Source organism: Crotalus tigris, unplaced genomic scaffold (assembly GCF_016545835.1).
Source record: "Crotalus tigris isolate CLP2741 ecotype Arizona unplaced genomic scaffold, ASM1654583v1 scf7180000023665.568952205:98525, whole genome shotgun sequence".
In the NCBI taxonomy this organism is placed as follows: Eukaryota; Metazoa; Chordata; class Lepidosauria; order Squamata; family Viperidae; genus Crotalus; species Crotalus tigris.
In genome coordinates, this window is record NW_024100108.1 from 1,961 (window position 1) to 21,630 (window position 19,670).

The following is a 19,670-nucleotide window of genomic DNA, read 5'->3' on the forward strand; positions in this document are numbered from 1 at the left end:
CAAAATGGAGTCACCTGGCAACTGGTTCATACGGATGACGGTCGCAGTGTCCCTGGGTCACGTCATCCCCTTTTTTGCACCAAGTCAATGATGAAGCCAGATTCACTTAACGACCATGTGACTAATTAACAGCTGTGATTCGGTTAACAACGGTGGCAAGACAGGTCGTAATATGGGGCAGAATTCACTTAACAATTGTCCCACTTAGCAACAACCATTTGGGGCTGAATGGCAGGCAAGGAGAACCTGGTATATTCCATAGAATTCCACCCAAATTCACTTTCCGAAATAAATTGTCCCGGGAGCACCTGTCCCCCCACTTACATTTATATTGAGGGCCAGTTCAGATTTGTGGGGTAAATGGACATCCTGACTCTTGGTCTGGACAAGAGCCTTGGTGATCCTGATCACGGACGTCAGGAACGCTTTCGTCAAGGCTTCATCCTGGAAAAGGCAGAATCCAATTATATTTCATTTCTAGTGATCTACTATGGAAAAAACCCATTTCTGCTCTCTCTGGATTCTGCCATACTACGAAGGGGGAGGGGGATGAGCAGGGGGGTTTTATGGCTCTCACTTCCTTCCTTAAACTTCAAAAGGACTGGATGTTGATTCTCACCAAGAGGACTGACCATAACAATATGGCCATCGCCTTTCATCTACTCCTCTCTGAAGTCTCCCTTTTGCCGGCAGTAAGGGAAAAGGGGGGGGAATTTTCACCCGGAAGAACTGTGGAGTGGGGGCTACTTGGGAACACTTAAAACATTGAAGGATAGGAGAGAACTCCTCAGATCCTGCCTAGAATGCCTGCAACCATCTTCTCTTAATAAAGATGCCTGTTGGAAGAGATATTCCAAGAGTTCTGTCTTCTTAAAATGTAAAGTCGGGTGGGTCCTTACACAGGGTGGATAGCGGAGGGTTAGAGGAAACCAGAAGGAAGCACTGATTGATTTAAACCTCAATGCAGCCAACCACCTTCTGTTGAACTCTGAGGGGCTGCCAATCAAAATATCACCTGGACGTTCTGAGTTCTGGTTCCGCCGTAGGCATGAAAGATGGCTGAGTGATTTTGGCCAGTCACCAGGAGACTCTGAGTTTTTCTTCCATCTTAGGATGAAAGCCAGCTGAGAGACTTTGTGCCGTCACCCAAAATGGCGAGTTCTGGATGGGTAACTTTGGGCCAATCACCAGGAGACTGTGAGTTCGAGTCCCGTCTTAGGATGAAAGCCAGCTGAGAGACTTTGGGCCAGTCCATCTATCTCACAAGGTTGTTGGGGGAAGGAGGGAAGACTATTATGCTTGTCCGCTGCCTTGAGTGTAATAAAGGCGGCTTGACCCTCCAATAGATAAATGAACAACTAGCATTTAAACATCTACTCTGCAGTCGGAATAGGGGGCGAATCTGAATTAGAGGCCTAACTGGGGGCTGGAGGGTTCCTGCTGATCCAGAGATCAGGATTCTTCCAAGCAACTCTGTCGTTCTACTCTCTTCTGCCTCTAAGATGGGCAGTCAGAGAATTCAATAGAGGGGGGTCTTTGTCGCTCAGGGGTGGTGCTCTGCGAGCCAGCTGGATTTCCTCAGACATTCCTTGTATTTCCTCACTAGCAATGCAAACCCAGATAAGCGGTGATTAACACCAGAGAAACTATTCAGTGGTAAACAATAGATGAAGGAAATATGAAGAAGAAAAACAACAGTCCTGCCGGCATTGACAGGGCAAGCCACTCGTATGTAGAAGGAGAACAAATCCCACTCCCTTCTAGCACTGATAACGTTACCTAGTTGGGTAGGGAAATATCTGCAAGAAAACAACTAAGCAGAGAACACCAAGGACTCTACTGTCCTCCTTCTCCTTCTCCTCCTTCTCCTCCTCCTCCTCTTTTCCCACAATGCACTGATAACATTACTCAGCTGGGTCATGAAATGTCTGCAAGAAGGCAACCCAGCTAAGGACTCCAGATTGTCCTTGTTCTCGCAATAAAGAGGGGAAATAATGAAAGGCGATTCTGGACAATAATCACAGGAGGTTCTTTTTCCATCTTAATTCAGCGGGAAGACCGGTGACATGACTCCCCCCTTTCTGAGAAAAGGGCAAAGAGAAGCCCAGGGTGGAAGCCAGCCTACCTTGTTCCTGGTCCAATACTGGAAGAGAATCTCAGAGACAATGTGTTCAGCTAAAGGCATCAGGTCCTCTGGCTGGGCTCCCAGGGCTGCGTGGCCATAGCACAGGATCACGGCTGTGCGAATTTGTCTCTCAAAACAAGAGTGTGGGTCCTGTGATTACAAAGACGGGGGGGGGGGGGGAGGAGTCAACCTGTTCTCCAAAGCACCAGGAGAAGAAGCAATGGATGGAAACTAGCCAAGGAGAGAAGCAACTTGGAATTAAGGAGAAACTTCCTAACAGTGAGGACAATTAACCAGTGGAACAGCTTGCCTCCAGAAGTTGTGGGTGCTCCATCACTGGAGGCTTTCAAACAGAGACTGGACAACCATTTGGCTGAAATGATATACAGTCTCCTGCTTGAGCAGGGAGTTGGACCTAGAAGACCTCTGAGGATCCTTCCAACTCGCTTGTTCTATCTATGTTCTTTGTTGTATAATAAACAGAGAAAGAACTGTACCGGGGGGGGTCTATAAACACCCTGAAAGAGCTCTGAGGCTGGATCAAGTCCTGAGACCTATTAGATCAGCGTTCTGGATCCCAAATGGCCCACTGGATGTCTTTGGGAAGTCCACATGTCTGGCCTCCAATTGGGGTCCCTTTTCCACCTCCACACTGAGATCCAGGAAGTGGTCATCAACCACCGGAAGGGATGAGGCGATAAGAACTATTCTCCATCATCCCTCGGTCCAATCCCCTTCTCAGTCAGAACAGAAGAAGCTTCTTGGCTGAGAAGTGAAAGGAAGGAAAAACAAAGTCCAGTTGCCTTCTGAAAAAGCATCTCTGGGTCTACTGGAGATGTTTGTTGGGGCAACTCATAACCTCCTCTAGCGTTATAAAACAGCCCTCCGGGAGGTGGAGATGGAGAATTTCCACCTCCCAGCGCTGGTAACACGTTGGACTTTCCTTCCCAGAATCCCCCAGCGTTCTTCTGTCCTGAGTCTCAGACCTTGCAAGCCCATCTCTGGCCTTACCTGAAAGGGGGCTTCTTGCAGAGCAGGTTTCTTTGCACGCACAAAGTGGCCAACCTGCCTCAGGGCCACCAGGATCTCAGGAAGATGGCAAAAGGCAACCACTCCGATGGCTTCAGAGATTCCCTAAGCAAAGCGATGCTTGCGAATTAGGACATTTCAACATTTGACCCGTCATCGTCTGTCTTTATTGCAGGCTGCTTCTGTGACAAAGGCTAAGCAAGAGCCACCTCTTCTTTGCTCTCGAGGTGAGCCACATTCTGGAGTCGTTTGCTCCCAACAAGAGTGGTCCATGGGTCAAAAATAGAGGTCTCCAAACTTTAAGACTCGGGGACTTCAACTCCCAGAATCCCCCAGCCTGCAACTTTTAAGACTTGGGGACTTCAACTGGACAGCCATTTGTCCGAAATGGTTTCCTGCCTGAGCAGGGGGTTGGACTCGATGACCTCCAAGGTCCCTTCCAACTTTATTAGTATTATTATTACTATAACTCCCAGAGTGCTGGCTGAGGAATTCTGGGAGTTGAAGTCCACAAATCTGAAAGTCGCCAAGTTTGAAGTCCCATGGTCAAAAACTTCATGCCAGGATGGAACAATTGCCGCATTGTGGCCACCATCTTGACGCTTGGAGCCTCCCTGTGGAGACCCAGCTCCAGTCCTTCACCCTCTGCCTACCTTGTTCTTCCTGCCTCTCTAGGAATAAATTTATGAGCCAGTGGAAAAAGGATCATCCTCTTTCGGTCAAGAAGAGTCACTGATGTTATCGTCTTATTATTGTTAATATACGGGTAGTCCTCAACTTACAACCACCAGTGAGCCCAACATTTCTGTTGCTAAGCACGACATTTGTTAGGGGAGTTCTGCCCCATTTTACGACTTTTCTTGCCAAGTTGTTAAGTGAGTCACTGGAGTTGTTCAGTTAGTAACACAATTCTTAAGTGCCTCTGACTTCTCCACTGGCTTCGCTCTCCAGAAGGTCGCAAAAGGAGGATCAGGTGACCCTGGGAGACTGCAACCGTCACAAATAGGAACCAGACATCCAAATTTTGGTCAGGTGACTCTAAGGATGCTCCGACGGCCGTAAGTTGGAGAAACGGTCATAAGTCACATTTTCAGTGCTGTCCTAACTTTCAATGGTCACTAAACGAACTGCCCTACTAACTGCACCCTTCTTTTTATTCCTTCCAAGCTTTGGGAGGGTGGACAGGAATTAAATACAGGCAGTCCTCGACTTACAACCATTTGTTCTGTGACTTTTCCAAGTTAGAGCATCCTTGAAGAAAGCAAATTTAAAAAAGGCATTGCAGGATTCCCTTAAAAATTGTGGTGATTCACTTAAACAACATAGCCCCAAAGGTCACAAAATCCAGCACAATTCATTTAACAACTGCCTTGTTTAGCAATGGAAATACCAATCCCACTTGTGGCCGTAAGTTGAGAACCACCTGCAAAAGGAGAGCAATCCCCTCTCCCTTCCAGCACGGATGATGTTACCTAGCTGGGTAATGAAATGTCTTTAAAAACAATGAAATTCAGAGAGCACCAAAGACAGTTCTCCTCCTCCTCCTCCTCCTCCTCCTCCTCCTCCTCCTCCTCCTCCTCCTCCTCCTCCTCCTCCTCCTCCTCCCCACAAACCCCACTCCCTTCTAGCACGGATGATGTGACCTAGTTGGGTAACAAAAGGTCTGCAAGAAAGCCACCCGGCTCGGAGAGCACCAAGGGCCCCACACAGTTGGAGGGCTCAGCCCCTGCAGAAACCCCACTTCCACTCACTTCTCTGTCTGTTTCTTCTTGAAATGAAAAACCTAGAAGATTTTTCAGTTGTTCCTTGACCAGGTCTTTCTGTCTCGAGTTGCGTAGTTTCACCCCGTAGTATTTGTAAAGCGAAATCTGAAGGTTGGGAAAAGAGTCAGGGAATCGTAGGGAGGTCCACCAATGGGTCAGGAAAAGGAAAAGGGGGACAAACTACGCTCAGAAATGGGCACCGTGTGGTCAGCTACTAATGAAGGAGAGAAGCAACCTAGAGCGAAGGAGAATTTTCCTGACAGTGAGAACAATCAATCTGGCCTCCAGAAGTTGCAGGTGCTCCATCACTGGAGGTTTTTAAGGGGAGACTGGGCAGCCATGGGTCCAAGATGGCATGGGGCTTCCTGCCTGAGCAGGGGGTGGGATAGATGACCTCCAAGGTCCCTTCCAATTCTGTTATGCTACTATTCATTAGTCTGTCTAATCTCGAAGAAATGGTGGAACGGAATCATGAAAGGAACGATGCCAAAGGAGGGACAAAATGAAACGTGAACGACAAAAATGAAAATAATTCTTTAAATCATTGGAAGGAAATGAGTTGGCATTGTGTTGGCGTTGTGTCTAGGACAATTGTGCCCCCCCCCCAAGGGGAAAAGCTCAGCATATTTACCTTCTCTTGAGGCAAGAGATGGGAATGACTTTCTCGGAGCGCAGACTTCTGGTGGAGGGAGGGAAGTCCATCCGTTTTCCTCCTGGGCAGTTGGGGGCCTGCAGAGATCTGTTGAGGCAGCAAGAAGGAAGGCATGGAGGCAAAGCGAAGGAGCAGAGGGAGGAACGGGTTCCCTTGTGTGTTTCCAAGGAAAGCATCCCTTTCCCTTCTGCCTCAGTTTACTTGACTTTTCTAGCCGGGACAGACACAAGGCACGTAAGAAGGACCCTCCCGCGTTGTGTCAGCTGAAGCTGAGGCAGCTTTGGAGAGGAGCTGTTGGAAAATCTCTGCCACAAATTGTGAGAACACTTGTTCGCATGAAGACCCTAGATTTGCTTCCTCTGACTGGAAGGACAGGCAAACAACCCGTCTCCAGAGGTTGCTGGCCCTTGATTTACAGCCATTTATTTATAAGGAATAATTTACAACCGAAAGAAATGACTTCTGACCGTTTTTCGCACTTATGACCATTGTGCGGTCATGCCATCAACATTCGGATGCTTGGCAACTGGCATGTACTTGTGACGGTTGCAACGTCCCGGGTCACGTGATCCCCTTTTGCGACTTCCTGACCAGCAAAGTCAAGGGAGGAGCCCGATTCCCTTAACAACCCTGTGACTAACTGAACATTGGCAGGGGTTCAAAGGTCGTCAAATGGGAACAAAGCCCACTTACAAAATGTCTTGCTCAGCCCCCTAAAACCTGGGCGGAGTTGAGGTTGTAAGTCAAGGACCCCCTGTACAACTCCAGTCTCCCTCCCCCTGGCTGGCTGGCTGGCTGCGCAGGCAGGAACTGAGGTTAGTTCAGCAGACGGACAAGACTATTTGCAGCTCAGGGTTGTGAACTGGGGAGCCCTTATGCTCTCTGAGCTTTGCACATGTTTCAGGGCCAAGCAAGGTAACATCATCGGTGCTAGAAGGGTGGGGAGGGGTTATGGGGAGGAGGAGGAGGAGGAGGAGGAGGACTGTGGAGCCTTTGCTGCTCTCTGAGCTTTGCAAATGTTTCAGGGCCAAACTAGGTAACATCACTGGTAACATCAGTGCTGGAAGGGAGTGGGGTTTGCAGAGAGGAGGAGGAGGAGGAGGAGGAGGAAGATGGTGGACAATGAGAACTATGGGCTTTTTTCTTGCAGAGTTTTCACGATCCAACTAGGAACACCATCAGGGCTCCAAGGGAGAGGGTTTAGAGAGTGGAGGAGAAGAAGGGGAGGAAGAAGGAGGGAGGAGAGAGAAAAGAGGTGGGAGGAAGATGGTGGAGAACGAGGAGGACTATGGGGTCCTTGGTGCTCTCTTGGTTGTTTTCTTGCAGACGTTTCATGACCCAACTAGGCAACATCATCAGTAGTAGAAGGGAGTGGCATTTGCTCTCTGTTTATACCCAGTAGCCTGCCCTGAATAAGCAGGGAGCGAGCCTCACACCCACTAGCACTGATAAGGTTACCCAGTTGGGTCGTGAAACGTTTGCAAGAAAACAGCCCAGCTCAGAGAGCACCAAAGGCCCCATAGTTCAGCACATTCTCCACAACCCCATTTGTCCACTTTGGGATAGATTATCTCCACGGAGACAGCCCTTGCTTCTGCACCCTCTCCGGGATGGACCCCTGGAATCCCCCTGACACAAACCAATCTGCTTACATGCAGGGAGGGACGAAGATGCTCCAGGATGGTATCTAGTATTTCCTTTTCATCCATCTGCTCCAACATCTCTGTCACAGATCTGCCATTCAGTGGCTCCTTGCTCTCCCAGAAGGTTTGGAAACATTGGTCGGAGAGTTCTGAGAAGGAGAGAGAGACTGGGATTGACGATGGGCAATTCCACGGGACAAACCTTCCCAAAAGGAGGAGAAAAAAGGGTGCGTAGGGGAAGACCAGGCTGAGCCCGAGGGAGGGAGGGGGGGAGGGGTCCAAGGCATCATTAGTCACAAATCCCTTCGCGTCCGCAGGAGATCTAAATCCAGCCCAAGTTGAATGTGTGTCTTTCTGACCTTTGTGGAATGGGACAACTCGCCACAGGAAAATGTAACAATTCAATTTCATTGTTTAAAATAAATAAAAAATCATTTTAATTTTTATCGTCCACATTTCATTCCTTTGCCATCCTTTCTTTCACGATTCTCTTCCACCATTTCTGTGATATTAATGTAACCCGCAGCGAGTTGTCCCTCGGCTAGTTGGCCACCCAAGTTGGCCGTGGCGAGTTGTCACATGGACCCTTTCCCTTAATGGCCAGCTGGTCAGATTCTTGTAGGGAGCTTCAGCTTGCCATAAATCTTCATGCTCATTTTGAAGTGACTGAACCTTTACAGAATAACAGAGTTGGAAGGGACCTTGTAGGTCATCTAGTCCAACCCCCTGCTCAGGCAGGAGACCCCCTGCCACTTCTGACAAGTGGCTGTCCAGTCTCTTCTTGAAAGCCTCCAGGGATGGAGCACCCACCGCTTCAGAAGGGGAGTCGTTCCCCCGATTAATTGTTCTCCCTGTTAGGAAATTCCTCCATAGTTCTAGGCCGACTCTCTCCTTCATCCGTTTCCATCCAATGTTCCTTGTCTGGCCTTCGGGGGCTTTGACCCCCTCCTCTCTGTGGCATCCCCCCAAATATTGGAACACTGCTATCCTCTCAGCCTGGCCCTTCCTTTGGCTTGACTGGCCCAAAGTCACCCAGCCCGTTGTCATGCGTATAAGGCAGAACTAGAACTCACCACCTCCCTGTTTCTGGACGGGTGTCTTAACCACAACCTCTAAGTGACTTTTGCCTGAAATCTATTGACTGAATTTATTTATAGGTCATGTTCCCAGACACCCATCTCGGGGAGGCACTCTGGACACTGTGCCGTGTAATCAGCGTATAAAGCAGCGTATAAAATTAGCCATAAAATATTAAGATTAATTTAGGATGACATTTTTTAAAGAAAAAATGGTAAGATTGCAACATTGTGACATTCCAAAGCAATAAAAATCCCAGGGTCTTTGAACAGGACAGAGCTGGAAGGGATCCTGAAGGCAGGAGACCCTATCCTGGGGGGACGCTGTATATTGGTATATCAATACTGGCGATCGTTCAAGGTGGGTGAATGAAAAAGGCGGAGGGGGGGCTCTCGTGGTACCAGCCAGCCCCGGGATTGTGTGGCCCTTTGTGCCTGCCACCCAAAGCCACACAGCCAGGTTTCGACCGCTTTGTGAAAGGCAAAGAGAATGGGGTCTCCCCTCCCCTCAGAGGGCAAAGGGTTTCCTGATAGAGGAGCAGCAGGGGTAGAGAAGTCCCCCTGTCCAGACCCCACCAGCCGACCTTCTTGGACTGAGGGGGTCTGTGGCCTAAGTTCTCTGCCTGAGGAAGAACGGCTGCAGGGGCTGGGTTGACCCCCCTCTTCTTTGTGGCAGCCCCTCAACTCCTGGATCGTGCTACCCCAAGTCCTTCTTTTCTTAGGACTGGGTATGGCCAAAGGAAAGGAGGACTTAGGGTCACATGATGCAGTATTTGAGGGGCTGCCACAAAGAAGAGGGGGTCCCCTTATTTTCCAAAGCACGAAGGGCAGGAGAAGAAGCCCTGGAGGGAAACGAACTTGGACTAAGGCGAACAGTGAGAACAACTTATCAGTAGAGCAGCTTCCTTCATCCCTGGAGGTTTTTAAGAGGCGACTGGACAGCCCCCTGTCTGAAATGGCATAGACTCTCCTGCCTGAGCAGGGGGTTGGACTAGAAGACCTCTAAGGTCCCTTCCAACTCGATTGTTCTGTAATAAACAGCTAAAGAACTGTACCCAAGGGGTAGGTAAACACCCTGAAAGAGCTCTGAGGCGGGATCAAGTCCTGGGACCTATTAAATCAATGTTCTGGATCCCAAATGGTCCCTTCCGGCTCTATTCTGATTGATGGATGGATGGATGGATGGATTGACTGATGGAAAGAGTGGGATGGGCTAATGTGATTGGACAAAGCTGCTTCCATAGATAGCCCAGCCCTGCTCTGTGTGTACCTGGATATAAAGGCAGGAGGGCCTTGGAAGGCCTTCTCCCCTGGGATAGGCTGCTCCTCTGAGAGCTTTCCCTCTCCGGCACCCTTGGCAAGGCCACGGGCTCTTTCTCGCCTTGCTGGTCGTCCGCCTGAGCAGTCCCTGGAGTGGTCCTCAGGGTTGTCCTTTGGCCCAGGTCGGGGAGCACCAGCGCTGGAAGCTGAACCCTCTTCCTGGCCTGTGTTGGAGCTGCGGAAGACTTCACAAGCAGAGGCAGGAGCTGCGTGGTTCTCCGAGTGGCTGCGTCTTGGGAAGTGGATGGGTGGGAGCCAGAGAAATGGGCTACCTGGCGGTCCCACTGCTGCTGGTCACGATTGACCTGAAGGTTGGACTCCTTGCTGTCCTTCTTCTTTAGCAACGGCAACTTGGTCAGCCTGCGACTCATCCTGCCGTGAAGAGTGAGGGCTAGAACTGGAAGCAGACCCTAACAATAAAGGAGAAGGTCTGTAACTCTGGGTTGAAATGAGGGGTCCTTGGTGCTCCCATCTCTCCTTGGGTGTCCAATCGTACATGGACATATAAAGAATTATTATTCTATTCTATTCTGTTCTGTTCTGTTCTGTTCTGTTCTATTCCACTTCACTCCACTCCACTCCACCCCACTCTACCCCCCCCCTATTATCTTTAATAGGAGGAAAGATAATCTGCAGAATCAAGGTTTAGTCTTACCTGATCTTCTAATCTTCCAAACTTTGCAAAGTTATTCTCTTCACTTGATGGATTTCCACCCTCTCCTCTCCTCTCCTCTCCTCTCCTCTCCTACCACCTCCGATCTTGTCCACTCTACACCACTCTCCTCTCCTTAGCTCTCCTCCGATCTTCTCCAATCTCGTCCACTTCACTCTCCTCTCTTCGACTTAAACACAGTACGACTCCTCTCCTCTCCTTAACTCCACTCTGACCACCTCCGATCTTGTCCTCTCTATATCACCCTCCTCTCCTTAGCTCTCCTCCGATCTTCTCCAACCTCCTCCACTTCACTCTCCTCTCCAACACCACAGAACACAATACAACTCAACTCCCTCCTCTCCTCGCCTCGCCTCAACTCGCCTCAGATTTCCTGTCCTCAAGCTTGCCTTTCTATATCTGCCCTCAGGGGTGACATCACAGCATTACTGATGACCTCACAATGGGCAGCTGATATCCTGACCCCAGGGGCCTGTAAGGACCCAGCTCACTTTCCATCTTGAGAAGGCAGAACGCCTGGAAAGTCTCTTCCAACAGGGATCTTTATTCAGAGAAACCGATTGCAGGCATCCTAGACAGGATCTGGGGGATCCTCTCCCACCCTTCCGTGTTTTAAAGTGTTCCCAAGCAACCCCATCCCACAGTTCTTCCGGGCGAGTCAATTCGGCAGATTTCTAGGTGTTAAGACCCGGGAAATATAGCATCCGTCCGCTCCATCAGCACGATCACTTATTTTCTCTTTTCCCAGATCCCAGGCATTGCAATCCCCCCCCCCCCCACGTTTCCCTCACTGCCAGCAAAGGGGAGAATTTCGATGGAGGTCTGGAAATGGAGTTGGGGTAACTGGATTTATTTTTTATTAGGTGAGAGGTTTTTCTGCTTCTCCAGCAGTTTCTTCGGTCTGAACCATTTGCATAGAGGGATTCTGGACAGGCAGAGAGCGGTTGGAATGTACCAACTCCTGAACTTCTTAGGGGTCATTATGGGTTCATGTGTTCTTCCTGGGGGCCGATGAGAGAGCAGCCCAGAAAATGGGGGACAGGTTGTGTCTGAGGCCTCCGTCTCTGTTGAGGGAAGGAGCCTCTGCTTTGGCACCAACGGATTCTCTCACTCCTCTCTCAAACTATGTTCCCTGCCCAAATGTGGGTGTTGTGTCCCCTCTGAGCCCCAATCACAGCCAAGGCAGGAGTTTCTTCCTTTGGGGCTTCTTTCCCACCTGATCCAGTGATGGCCAGGAAAGATCAGATGCTCCTCCTGAGCCCCAGGCAGGGACCCCAGAGAGAGAAAAGGGGGAAGAAAGGACCTCACAGCACCTCCAGGGCAATTACGAAGGGGGAGAGCAAAAGAGACGCTGCTTCTCTCATTCTGCAGCTTGGGGGCAAATCAGCCAGCAGTGTGTGGCAGCAGCCAACAATGCTAATGCAACCCTTGGTTGTGTAAACAGAGGGATGGAATCCAAATCACGTTAAGTTTTAGTATCCCTTTATAAATCCTTAGTAAGAGCATGATAGCAGCATTCTGGTATTTGAGGGACTACCACAAACAAGAGGGGGTCAAATTATTCTCCAAAGTACCAGAAGGCAAGACAACAGTTGGAAACTAATCAAGCAACTTGGAATTAAGGCGAAACTTCCTAACAGTGAGGATAATTAACCAGTGGAACAGCTGCCTTCAGAAGTTTTAGGTGCTTCATTACTAGAGTTTTTAAGGAAAGACTGGGCAGCCATCTGTCTGAAACGGTATACCATCTCAGACAAGTGACCGTCTAGCCTCTTCTTAAAAATCTCCAGTAATGCAGTGCCCATGATTTCTGGAGGCCAGCTGTTCCACTGGTTGATTGTCTTCACTGTTAGAAGTTTCTCCTTAATTCCAGGTTGCTTCTCTCTTTGGTCAGTTTCCAACCATTGTTTCTCGTCCTGCCCTCTGGTGCTTTGGAGAATAGTTTGATGCCTTCTTCCTTGTGGCAGTCCCTCAAATATTGGAATACTGCAATCATGTCTCCCCTGTTTCTTCTTTTCTTTAGACTAGCCAAATCCAAGTCCTGCAGCTGTTTTTCGTATATTTTAGTCTCCGGTCCTTTGATCATCTTAGTTGCTCTTCTCTAATTGGTTTCCAAACTCTCAACATCTTTTTTGTGATACGGTGACAAAAATTGGTTGCAGTGTTCCAGGTGTGGTCTTACTAAGGTTTTATAAAGCAGTACTAATACTTTTAGGCAAGTCTCATCCCAAATTTTATATTTTTAGAAAAAAATGGGAAATAAAATTTCACTCCAGGCACAAGGAATTTTAAAATTAGCTCCAGTTCAGGTTTAATAGATGCAGCTCTGATATAAAAGAGGCCCTACTCTTAACATTGGCAGGATTGAAGGGTGCTGATTGCTTCCTTGGTGTCAGAAGACATGGAGCACCACTGATATGTGTCATCAACCTAGAGTGGCACCAAACCTCATAGGTCTGGGAGACCTTACACAGCAGCCTCTTGAGACCAGAGGCCATGTTGAAGGACAGAAGAAGTCAATCCCCTTGTTATTGAACTCTCTTCACCCAGCATCACTATTCTGGAACGTATAGCTCCATGGAACGTATAGATCTATGTATTCCTAACTAGAGAGCAGGTATCAGTGTGTCAGAGTGTCTGGCAGTTATTGGGTTAAATGCTAGGTATATGAATGGGTCAGTGGGAGGAGTTCCAAAGGTCATCGGGAGACTTCCTGGACACAAGCCACATGGGAATCTCTTTGTCTGTAAGAAGCATGGGCCATGGAAGGTCATACAATGAGCCTGAGTCGTTATAAAGATGGTATGAAGAGCAATATCTTCTTACCTAAAGGGATGATCTAAAAGATGGACAAAGATGTATTTACAGGAGCATCAACCACAGTGTGAATGCAAATAATCTTTCTCATTAAAATATATTTTGTTTATTATATGATCGTTTCTTTTGAGTTAACTATCTGACTGGATTTAAAAGAAAGCATTTTAGATTCATGCCCTCCTTCATGCTCACCTGTCTGTCTTGCAAAAGTCTACCCCAACGGGAAACCTGAGAGGGCCGTAAAGATGTACGCCACACAGCAAAGTTACTATAGCTAAGCCCGCCTTTTTTGACCTCTTTGACCTCCCGGGTGAACTGAAGCATTTTGCAATAAATACATGCACAGTACCAATGCGCACAGCGGGGAGGAAAATCACTGGTCTACGCATAAAAGCGATAGATGGAATTTCACATTTTCGGTTACCATCAGTGTTAGAATGGGAGACCTTACCAGATGTTCGCAGCGAAATCTCAACACCAGAGGCAGCAAGAAAAATACCTCACTTAGCACACATAGCCGATTTAATCCCTCCTCTAGATCCTGAGGCTGAAATCCTACTCATGGTAGGAAGAGATGCCCCAGAGTCCATTGGCTCCGACGAAAGAATCAAAGGTCCACCAGGATCTCCAGTAGCTATTAAAATGGAATTCGGATGGGCCATAGGAGGTACGGTTTGTGTCGACCAATCGCAAATCCCAACCCAGGTGAACATCCCAAAAATCTCCATTCCCAGTAATGGAACAGCACCTCACCTAAAACCACCCCTACAACACTGCACGCTTGTGACAACCAAACCTGTTTTGGTAGCAACAGTGTTCCAACCGCACTTAGAACAACACTGCACGCTTGTGACAACCAAACCTGTTTTGGTAGCAACAGTGTTCCAACTGCACCTAGAACACTGCGCGCTTGTAACAACCAAAACTGTTTTGGAAGCAACCGTGTTCCAGACAAGCAACAATTACAACAACTTAGCTTTGTCCATAAAGGACAAACAAGACAAACAATGCCCCCAAGACTGGGAGTCATGGAGCGTACTCCCAAAATGTCTCCAAAGCATGCAAGTGCAGCGCACGTACGTCTCCAGCTCACCCGCTACAGTGCAGAAGAAAGAATTGTATGCTTCCTTAGATGTGTCTACGAAGGCGACTGCAGCCTTCTGATACGTCTCACTCTACAGCGGGGAGAGCCACACTTACGTTATCTTGTTTGCAACCATAAGATGCATCAGAGTCTACAGCGGGGAGTGCTGCAGTCTCAGTGTCTTCTTAGGGAAAGCGAGACTAGCAATACAAGAAGGCCACACCGTACCAAGGTTACAGCTATGTGGCACCACTTTGGCTGTAAAGCTGACCAACTTGACGGCAAAGACGTTGTGCCTTGAATTACAGTCCACCACCTTCTACGCAGACAGCAAGGTGATGTCAAGCTACATCTGCAAACAAAGCAGACACTTCTACGTCCATGTAAGCAACAGAGAGAAAAGGATTGAAACATCCTTAAGCCCCGAACAATGGCATCATGTGCCAACAAATAAGAACTTTATTAACCAAGTGAAGTGGCCCAACCTTGCCACACAGATAACAGAACTGATCTGGCTAGAAAGTCTTCAGCTCTTGGCCTGTCCAAATAGACAGAAGCCACATAGACCAAAACATTATGCACTTCCAGCTTCAGATCAAAGTGCCAACCTTCAACCTCAGACACCCAGTAAACGTCAACCAATCTGCTTCAAAACCCTGTCTAAATGGAGACACCTGAAATTAGGCATAGTTTTGATCGTCTTGATCACTTGTCTCAGCACCCCAAGAATTAGCCTTGTAGGAGCCTGCAAGGACTTACTGCCTTTCATGGATTCCATGTCATTAAATACAGCGACACCCACACATGAAGTCCTCACCCTGATGACAACAGTAGCAGCCCTCTTCAATACTCCACCGGTGGTTCCAGACCCTTTGGTTCTTGAGTATCCTGAGTCTTCTGCTCAAGCTGTTGTTCCTGATTCTTCACTTCCAGCTGCTGTTCCTGATCCTTCAGTTCCAGCTGTTGTTCCTGATTCTTCAGCTCCGGCTGTTCCTGAGTTTTCAGATGTTCCTGATCCTGAGTTTCCAGCTCCAGCTCTTCCTGAGTTTCCTGATGTTCCTGATCTTGATTCTTCAGCCCCAGCTGTTCCTGTGTTTCCAGATCCAGCTGTTTATGTCTTTCTAGGTTTTTCGGTTCCTGAGTATCCTGTGAATCCAATTCCCCTCGTTCCCGAGAAGCTTGGGTTCCAATTTTTTCTGTTCCAGATTTGGTTCCAGTTTCCTTCACAGGAAGAAGACCTTGTCTCACTGGGAGACAAGACTACATACCAGAACTATTGGCCCATGGGACTTGCGCACCAGGCCCACCCACTTGATGAACTAGTTTGCCCAGCTGAGGTCCAGATCGTGAAGCCACATGAGTCAGGTCGTGACTCAAAGACACTTGTACCAGGTTGATCACCAATTTGGTCCCGTTGGTGATGAAGATTGAACCAGAAGATTAAACCTCAAATTATGTATTGTCTTATGCATTGTTTGATGTAACACTTGCCTTTTTCATAATTGTGCATGTTTTATATTTACCTTATAGTTATGCATGTTTGATACCAAGTTTTACATATTTAGTCACAAGTTAGTTAACTGTGAGTATTGCATCCCCTGATGCTATGTTTTTACTATTTTAGTAGTGGAAATATAAATTTCCAAGCGGGGAGTATTCTGGAACGTAGAGCTCCATGGAACCTATAGATCTATGTAATCCTAACTAGAGAGCAGTATCAGAGTGTCTGGCAGTCATTGGGTTAAATGCTAGGTATATGGATGGGTCAGTGGGAGGAGTTCCAAAGGTCATCGGGAGACTTCCTGGACACAAGCCACATGGGACTCTCTTTGTCTGTAAGAAGCATGGGCCATGGAAGGTCACACAATGAGCCTGAGTCATTATAAAGATGGTATGAAGAGCAATATCTTCTTACCTAAAGGGATGATCTAAAAGATGGACAAAGATGTATTTACAGGAGCATCAACCACAGCGTGAATGTAAGTAATCTTTCTCATTAAAATATATTTTGTTTATTATATGATCGTTTCTTTTGAGTTAACTATCTGACTGGATTTAAAAGAAAGTGTCAGAATCCAATTATATTTCATCCCTAGTTATCAATTATAAAACCCCCCATTTCCGCCTTCTATGGATTCTGCCATACGATGAAGGGAAGGGGTGAACAAAGGGGCTTTATGGCCCTCACTTCCTTTGGTACACTTCAAAGCAGCTGATTGTGGGTATTGCCAAAAGAGCTAACCATAAGAATGGAGCTGTTGCCTTTCATGTAGTTTTCTTTGAAGTCTCCATCCAGCCGGCAGAAAGGAAAAGGGGGTGGGATTGTGATGCCTGAAACTGTCGCTGGAAGAGGGGGGTGATCGGGTGGGACTAGTGGGGAACCCCTTAAAACCTTGAATGGGAGAGCTTGGACCCCAAGTCCTGTCTAGAACGCCTGCAACCATTTTCTCTTAATAAAGGATGCCTGTTGGAAGAATTATTCCAAGAGTTCTGTCTTCTTAAGATGCAAAGTGGGGTGGGTCCTTACATTAGACATAAATATTTTTTATTTTCCCTTATCTCTTTGCTTTATCCTTTTCCAGTCTCCAAGCCCTTTCCTCTGGATGTTATAAGATTTCCCATGACTGTTTCTGTCTCTTGTCTGTTTGATGCAGTCAGGGACACAAGGAGGAAGAGGTGGAAGAAGGGGGGACTCAACACAAGGCTTCTGCACACACACACACACACACACACACACACACACACACACACCTTAAGGTTTTTTTTTTACAATGTTTCCATCCACACATCACATCCAGTCCTTTGCACTTGCACCAAGACAGTCAAAAGCTTACGAAAGGGGCGAAGACGGAAGCTGCTCCTGCAATTTCCTCCCTCCCTTCCTTCTTTCCTCCCACTGCCATTCCTTTAGTAACCCCTCAAAGTCACAACACTGAAAAAAGTGACTTATGGTCATTTTTCACACTTACAATCGTTGCAGCATCCCCATTGTCACTTGATCAAACTTCGGAGGCTTAGCAGTTGCAGTATCCTGGGATCATGTGATCCCCTTTGGTGACCTTCTGGCAAGCAAAATCTGCAACCACACAGTGATTCACTTAACAGCTGAAGCAAAAAAGGTCGTAAAATGGAGCAAAACTCATTTGCTTAGCAATGCAAATTTTGGGCTCAGTTGTGCTGTAAGTCAAGGACTATCCGTATTATTGAACTTCATAGAGACCCCCCCACCATCCAGGGGACGGATCCTGTTTGGCTCTTAGTCACAGCAGTCGAATTGTGCTGCCATTGTGGAAACATTATCAATCCCCCCAAAAGTCTCATTTCCAATGTGGGGAGAATGGGAATGGCTGCAAAAAATGTGGAAATAATATTTACAGAAAGCTCTGCAGGTATTCTTTCTTTTATTTGTCATTTCCAGGAGAAGAAATATAATAAAAAAAAATGAAGCTCCCAACTTTATTCATAAAGATTTGCTTGCTAAAAAGTTTATTTTGTGAGAAGATACAGAAGTGCAATTTATTGTAATTTATCTAATGGATACATAAATAATGATTTGCAGCAAGGACAATCTCACTCTTGGTGTTTGAAAATCTGTGATATTGATTAGAAATTGATGCGACAAACTTTGAAAGGAGAAATATAACAATCATTTCAAGGAGGAGGATGGGGGGGTGAAATTCTGCTGGTCCTGATGCCTCCCAGCACCCTTTCAACTGTTCCCTTCTCCTTCACCGCTGGGAAGAGGCTGCTGGGCTGGAAGCAACGAGAGGAGGAGGAGGAGGGGAGGTGGGCAAAATGGTGGTGGGGTCCTTGGTGAAGACCCTGAAGGAAGACCAAGAGCCTGTGGGGAGAATTCATAAATCTTACAACTGTGTTAGAAATATTACACAGGGAATCAACTGACCCGGGTCTCCACAAAGTTCTGATTAACAGCCTCCAAACTCCTTTAAACTTACACTAAACATAAAAATTAATTAAATACTTATTTCAAGTGGTAAACACACACAAGCAAGCACGCAAAACTCAATTAACAAAATGTAAGCATAATTACAGTTCAAACAAGGAGACTCAATCCACATTACTTGATTTAATCCACCCCTTCTCTGAGGTCGGCACGTACACACACTCACAGCCCTCAAGGGTCACCCTAGAATCAGCACACACACACTTGCACTCCCAGGAGAAGCCCCCCTGCAAAAGAATCGCTCTGCACCCCGTTTCTCTGCAAACCCCCTTTTTTGGGTTAATAAATAATTCTCCTTTCCTCACTGTTGCCAATTGTTCTTCTGACACATCAGATCTTTATATATATACACACACATTCTTTTTTTCTCTTACATACCAAAATTAAATATAAAATTCTGGAAGAGAAATTCAGGGTTGCTATCTAGAAGTTCTTACCTGCTCTGTCTTTCTTCAAACTCTTTTTCTGCAGTTGGTCCTTTTTCACCAAACGCTCCTTGTTCTTCAATTAGAGCTTGTCTTTTTCCGACAGCAGCCTTGAGATTTCTGTTGTCTTCCCAAAAATTATGGAGAAGAGAGAAAAATAAGCCCCCTTAGTTTTTTTACTCACATCGCCAAGTGTCACTACAGCCTTAATTATTTTTATAGTCCATTATATTTTGTTTTTTCCTAATCACATTTAGATATCTAAAAAGGTATCTTGTTTATGTCTGGCCTCAGGGCCCCAATCAATCCATTTGAATCTGAAAGAAAAAAGTCAGGATTGCTATCTAAATATTTCTCACCTTTTAAATTCTTCTTTAATATCGTTATTTCCTCTCAGGACTTCCGCCTTCTCCCCATCTTGTTTTTGAACCCTGCAACTCAGATCTTGATTCTGCTTGACTTTCTATAAATGATGAAGAACAGAGCAGGAAATTTCATGAAATGTAAATTACGCCCTGCCTCTTCTTGATGTGTCGTAAGATCTTCTGAATGCCTGAGAATTTGGCAGTTGTGTCAAGGAGAGAGTTTAAAAACAATCAAAATCATAAGAATTAATAAAATATGCCACTAAGGACACTGAAAAGTTCAGCTTCTGTAAATACCTTCTGCCCCTATGAACTACTTCATTACCCTCATTATTTAGGTCCTTCTTGTCATACGCACATAAACAAAGACACTTCAGGTTTATCAAACCAGATTTATTTCCTCGGTCACTTTCCTGATGGGTAGCCAGGTGACATCAAAGAATTATCAATCGGAACTGAGATCAGATCAACTGAATATACTCCTTTTTCATAAATTTGCTGAATACTACTAAAATGGTAGTATTTAATTAAAGAATTATTGAATTACTGAATTTGTGTAGCCACACATGTCAAATCAGTGACTTTGGGGGGCAAACAACTATAAAAAAATAAAATGAATTGTGAATCAGATATTTGCTTGATAATTTTCCTTCATTAAGAAGAATTTCTTCACGGTGATATATTTCATGGTCATGAGAGGAATTACGTAACTTTGTTTTCCATAAAATAATTTA

General features: G+C 46.6%; 1 protein-coding gene and 1 long non-coding RNA gene across 2 annotated transcripts; both read right to left on the minus strand.

Annotated features, from left to right (window-relative positions):
* Positions 1 to 324: 324 nt before the first annotated feature.
* Positions 325 to 9,979, minus strand: LOC120297695 (maestro heat-like repeat-containing protein family member 1; the record flags this gene model as incomplete). The annotated part of the gene is made up of 7 exons (XM_039320622.1): positions 9,559 to 9,979; positions 7,222 to 7,361; positions 5,549 to 5,656; positions 4,906 to 5,022; positions 3,137 to 3,259; positions 2,126 to 2,275; positions 325 to 444 (listed from the first exon to the last, which is right to left on the minus strand). Coding segments are annotated over exons 1-7 (1,179 nt in total), but the record flags the coding sequence as incomplete, so codon positions are not given.
* A 7,567-nt stretch (positions 9,980 to 17,546) lies between these two features.
* LOC120297697 lies at positions 17,547 to 19,026 on the minus strand. Its single transcript, XR_005553860.1, has 3 exons — positions 18,931 to 19,026; positions 18,584 to 18,698; positions 17,547 to 18,023 (listed from the first exon to the last, which is right to left on the minus strand). It is a non-coding gene; the product is annotated as an uncharacterized LOC120297697 (long non-coding RNA).
* Positions 19,027 to 19,670: the final 644 nt, after the last annotated feature.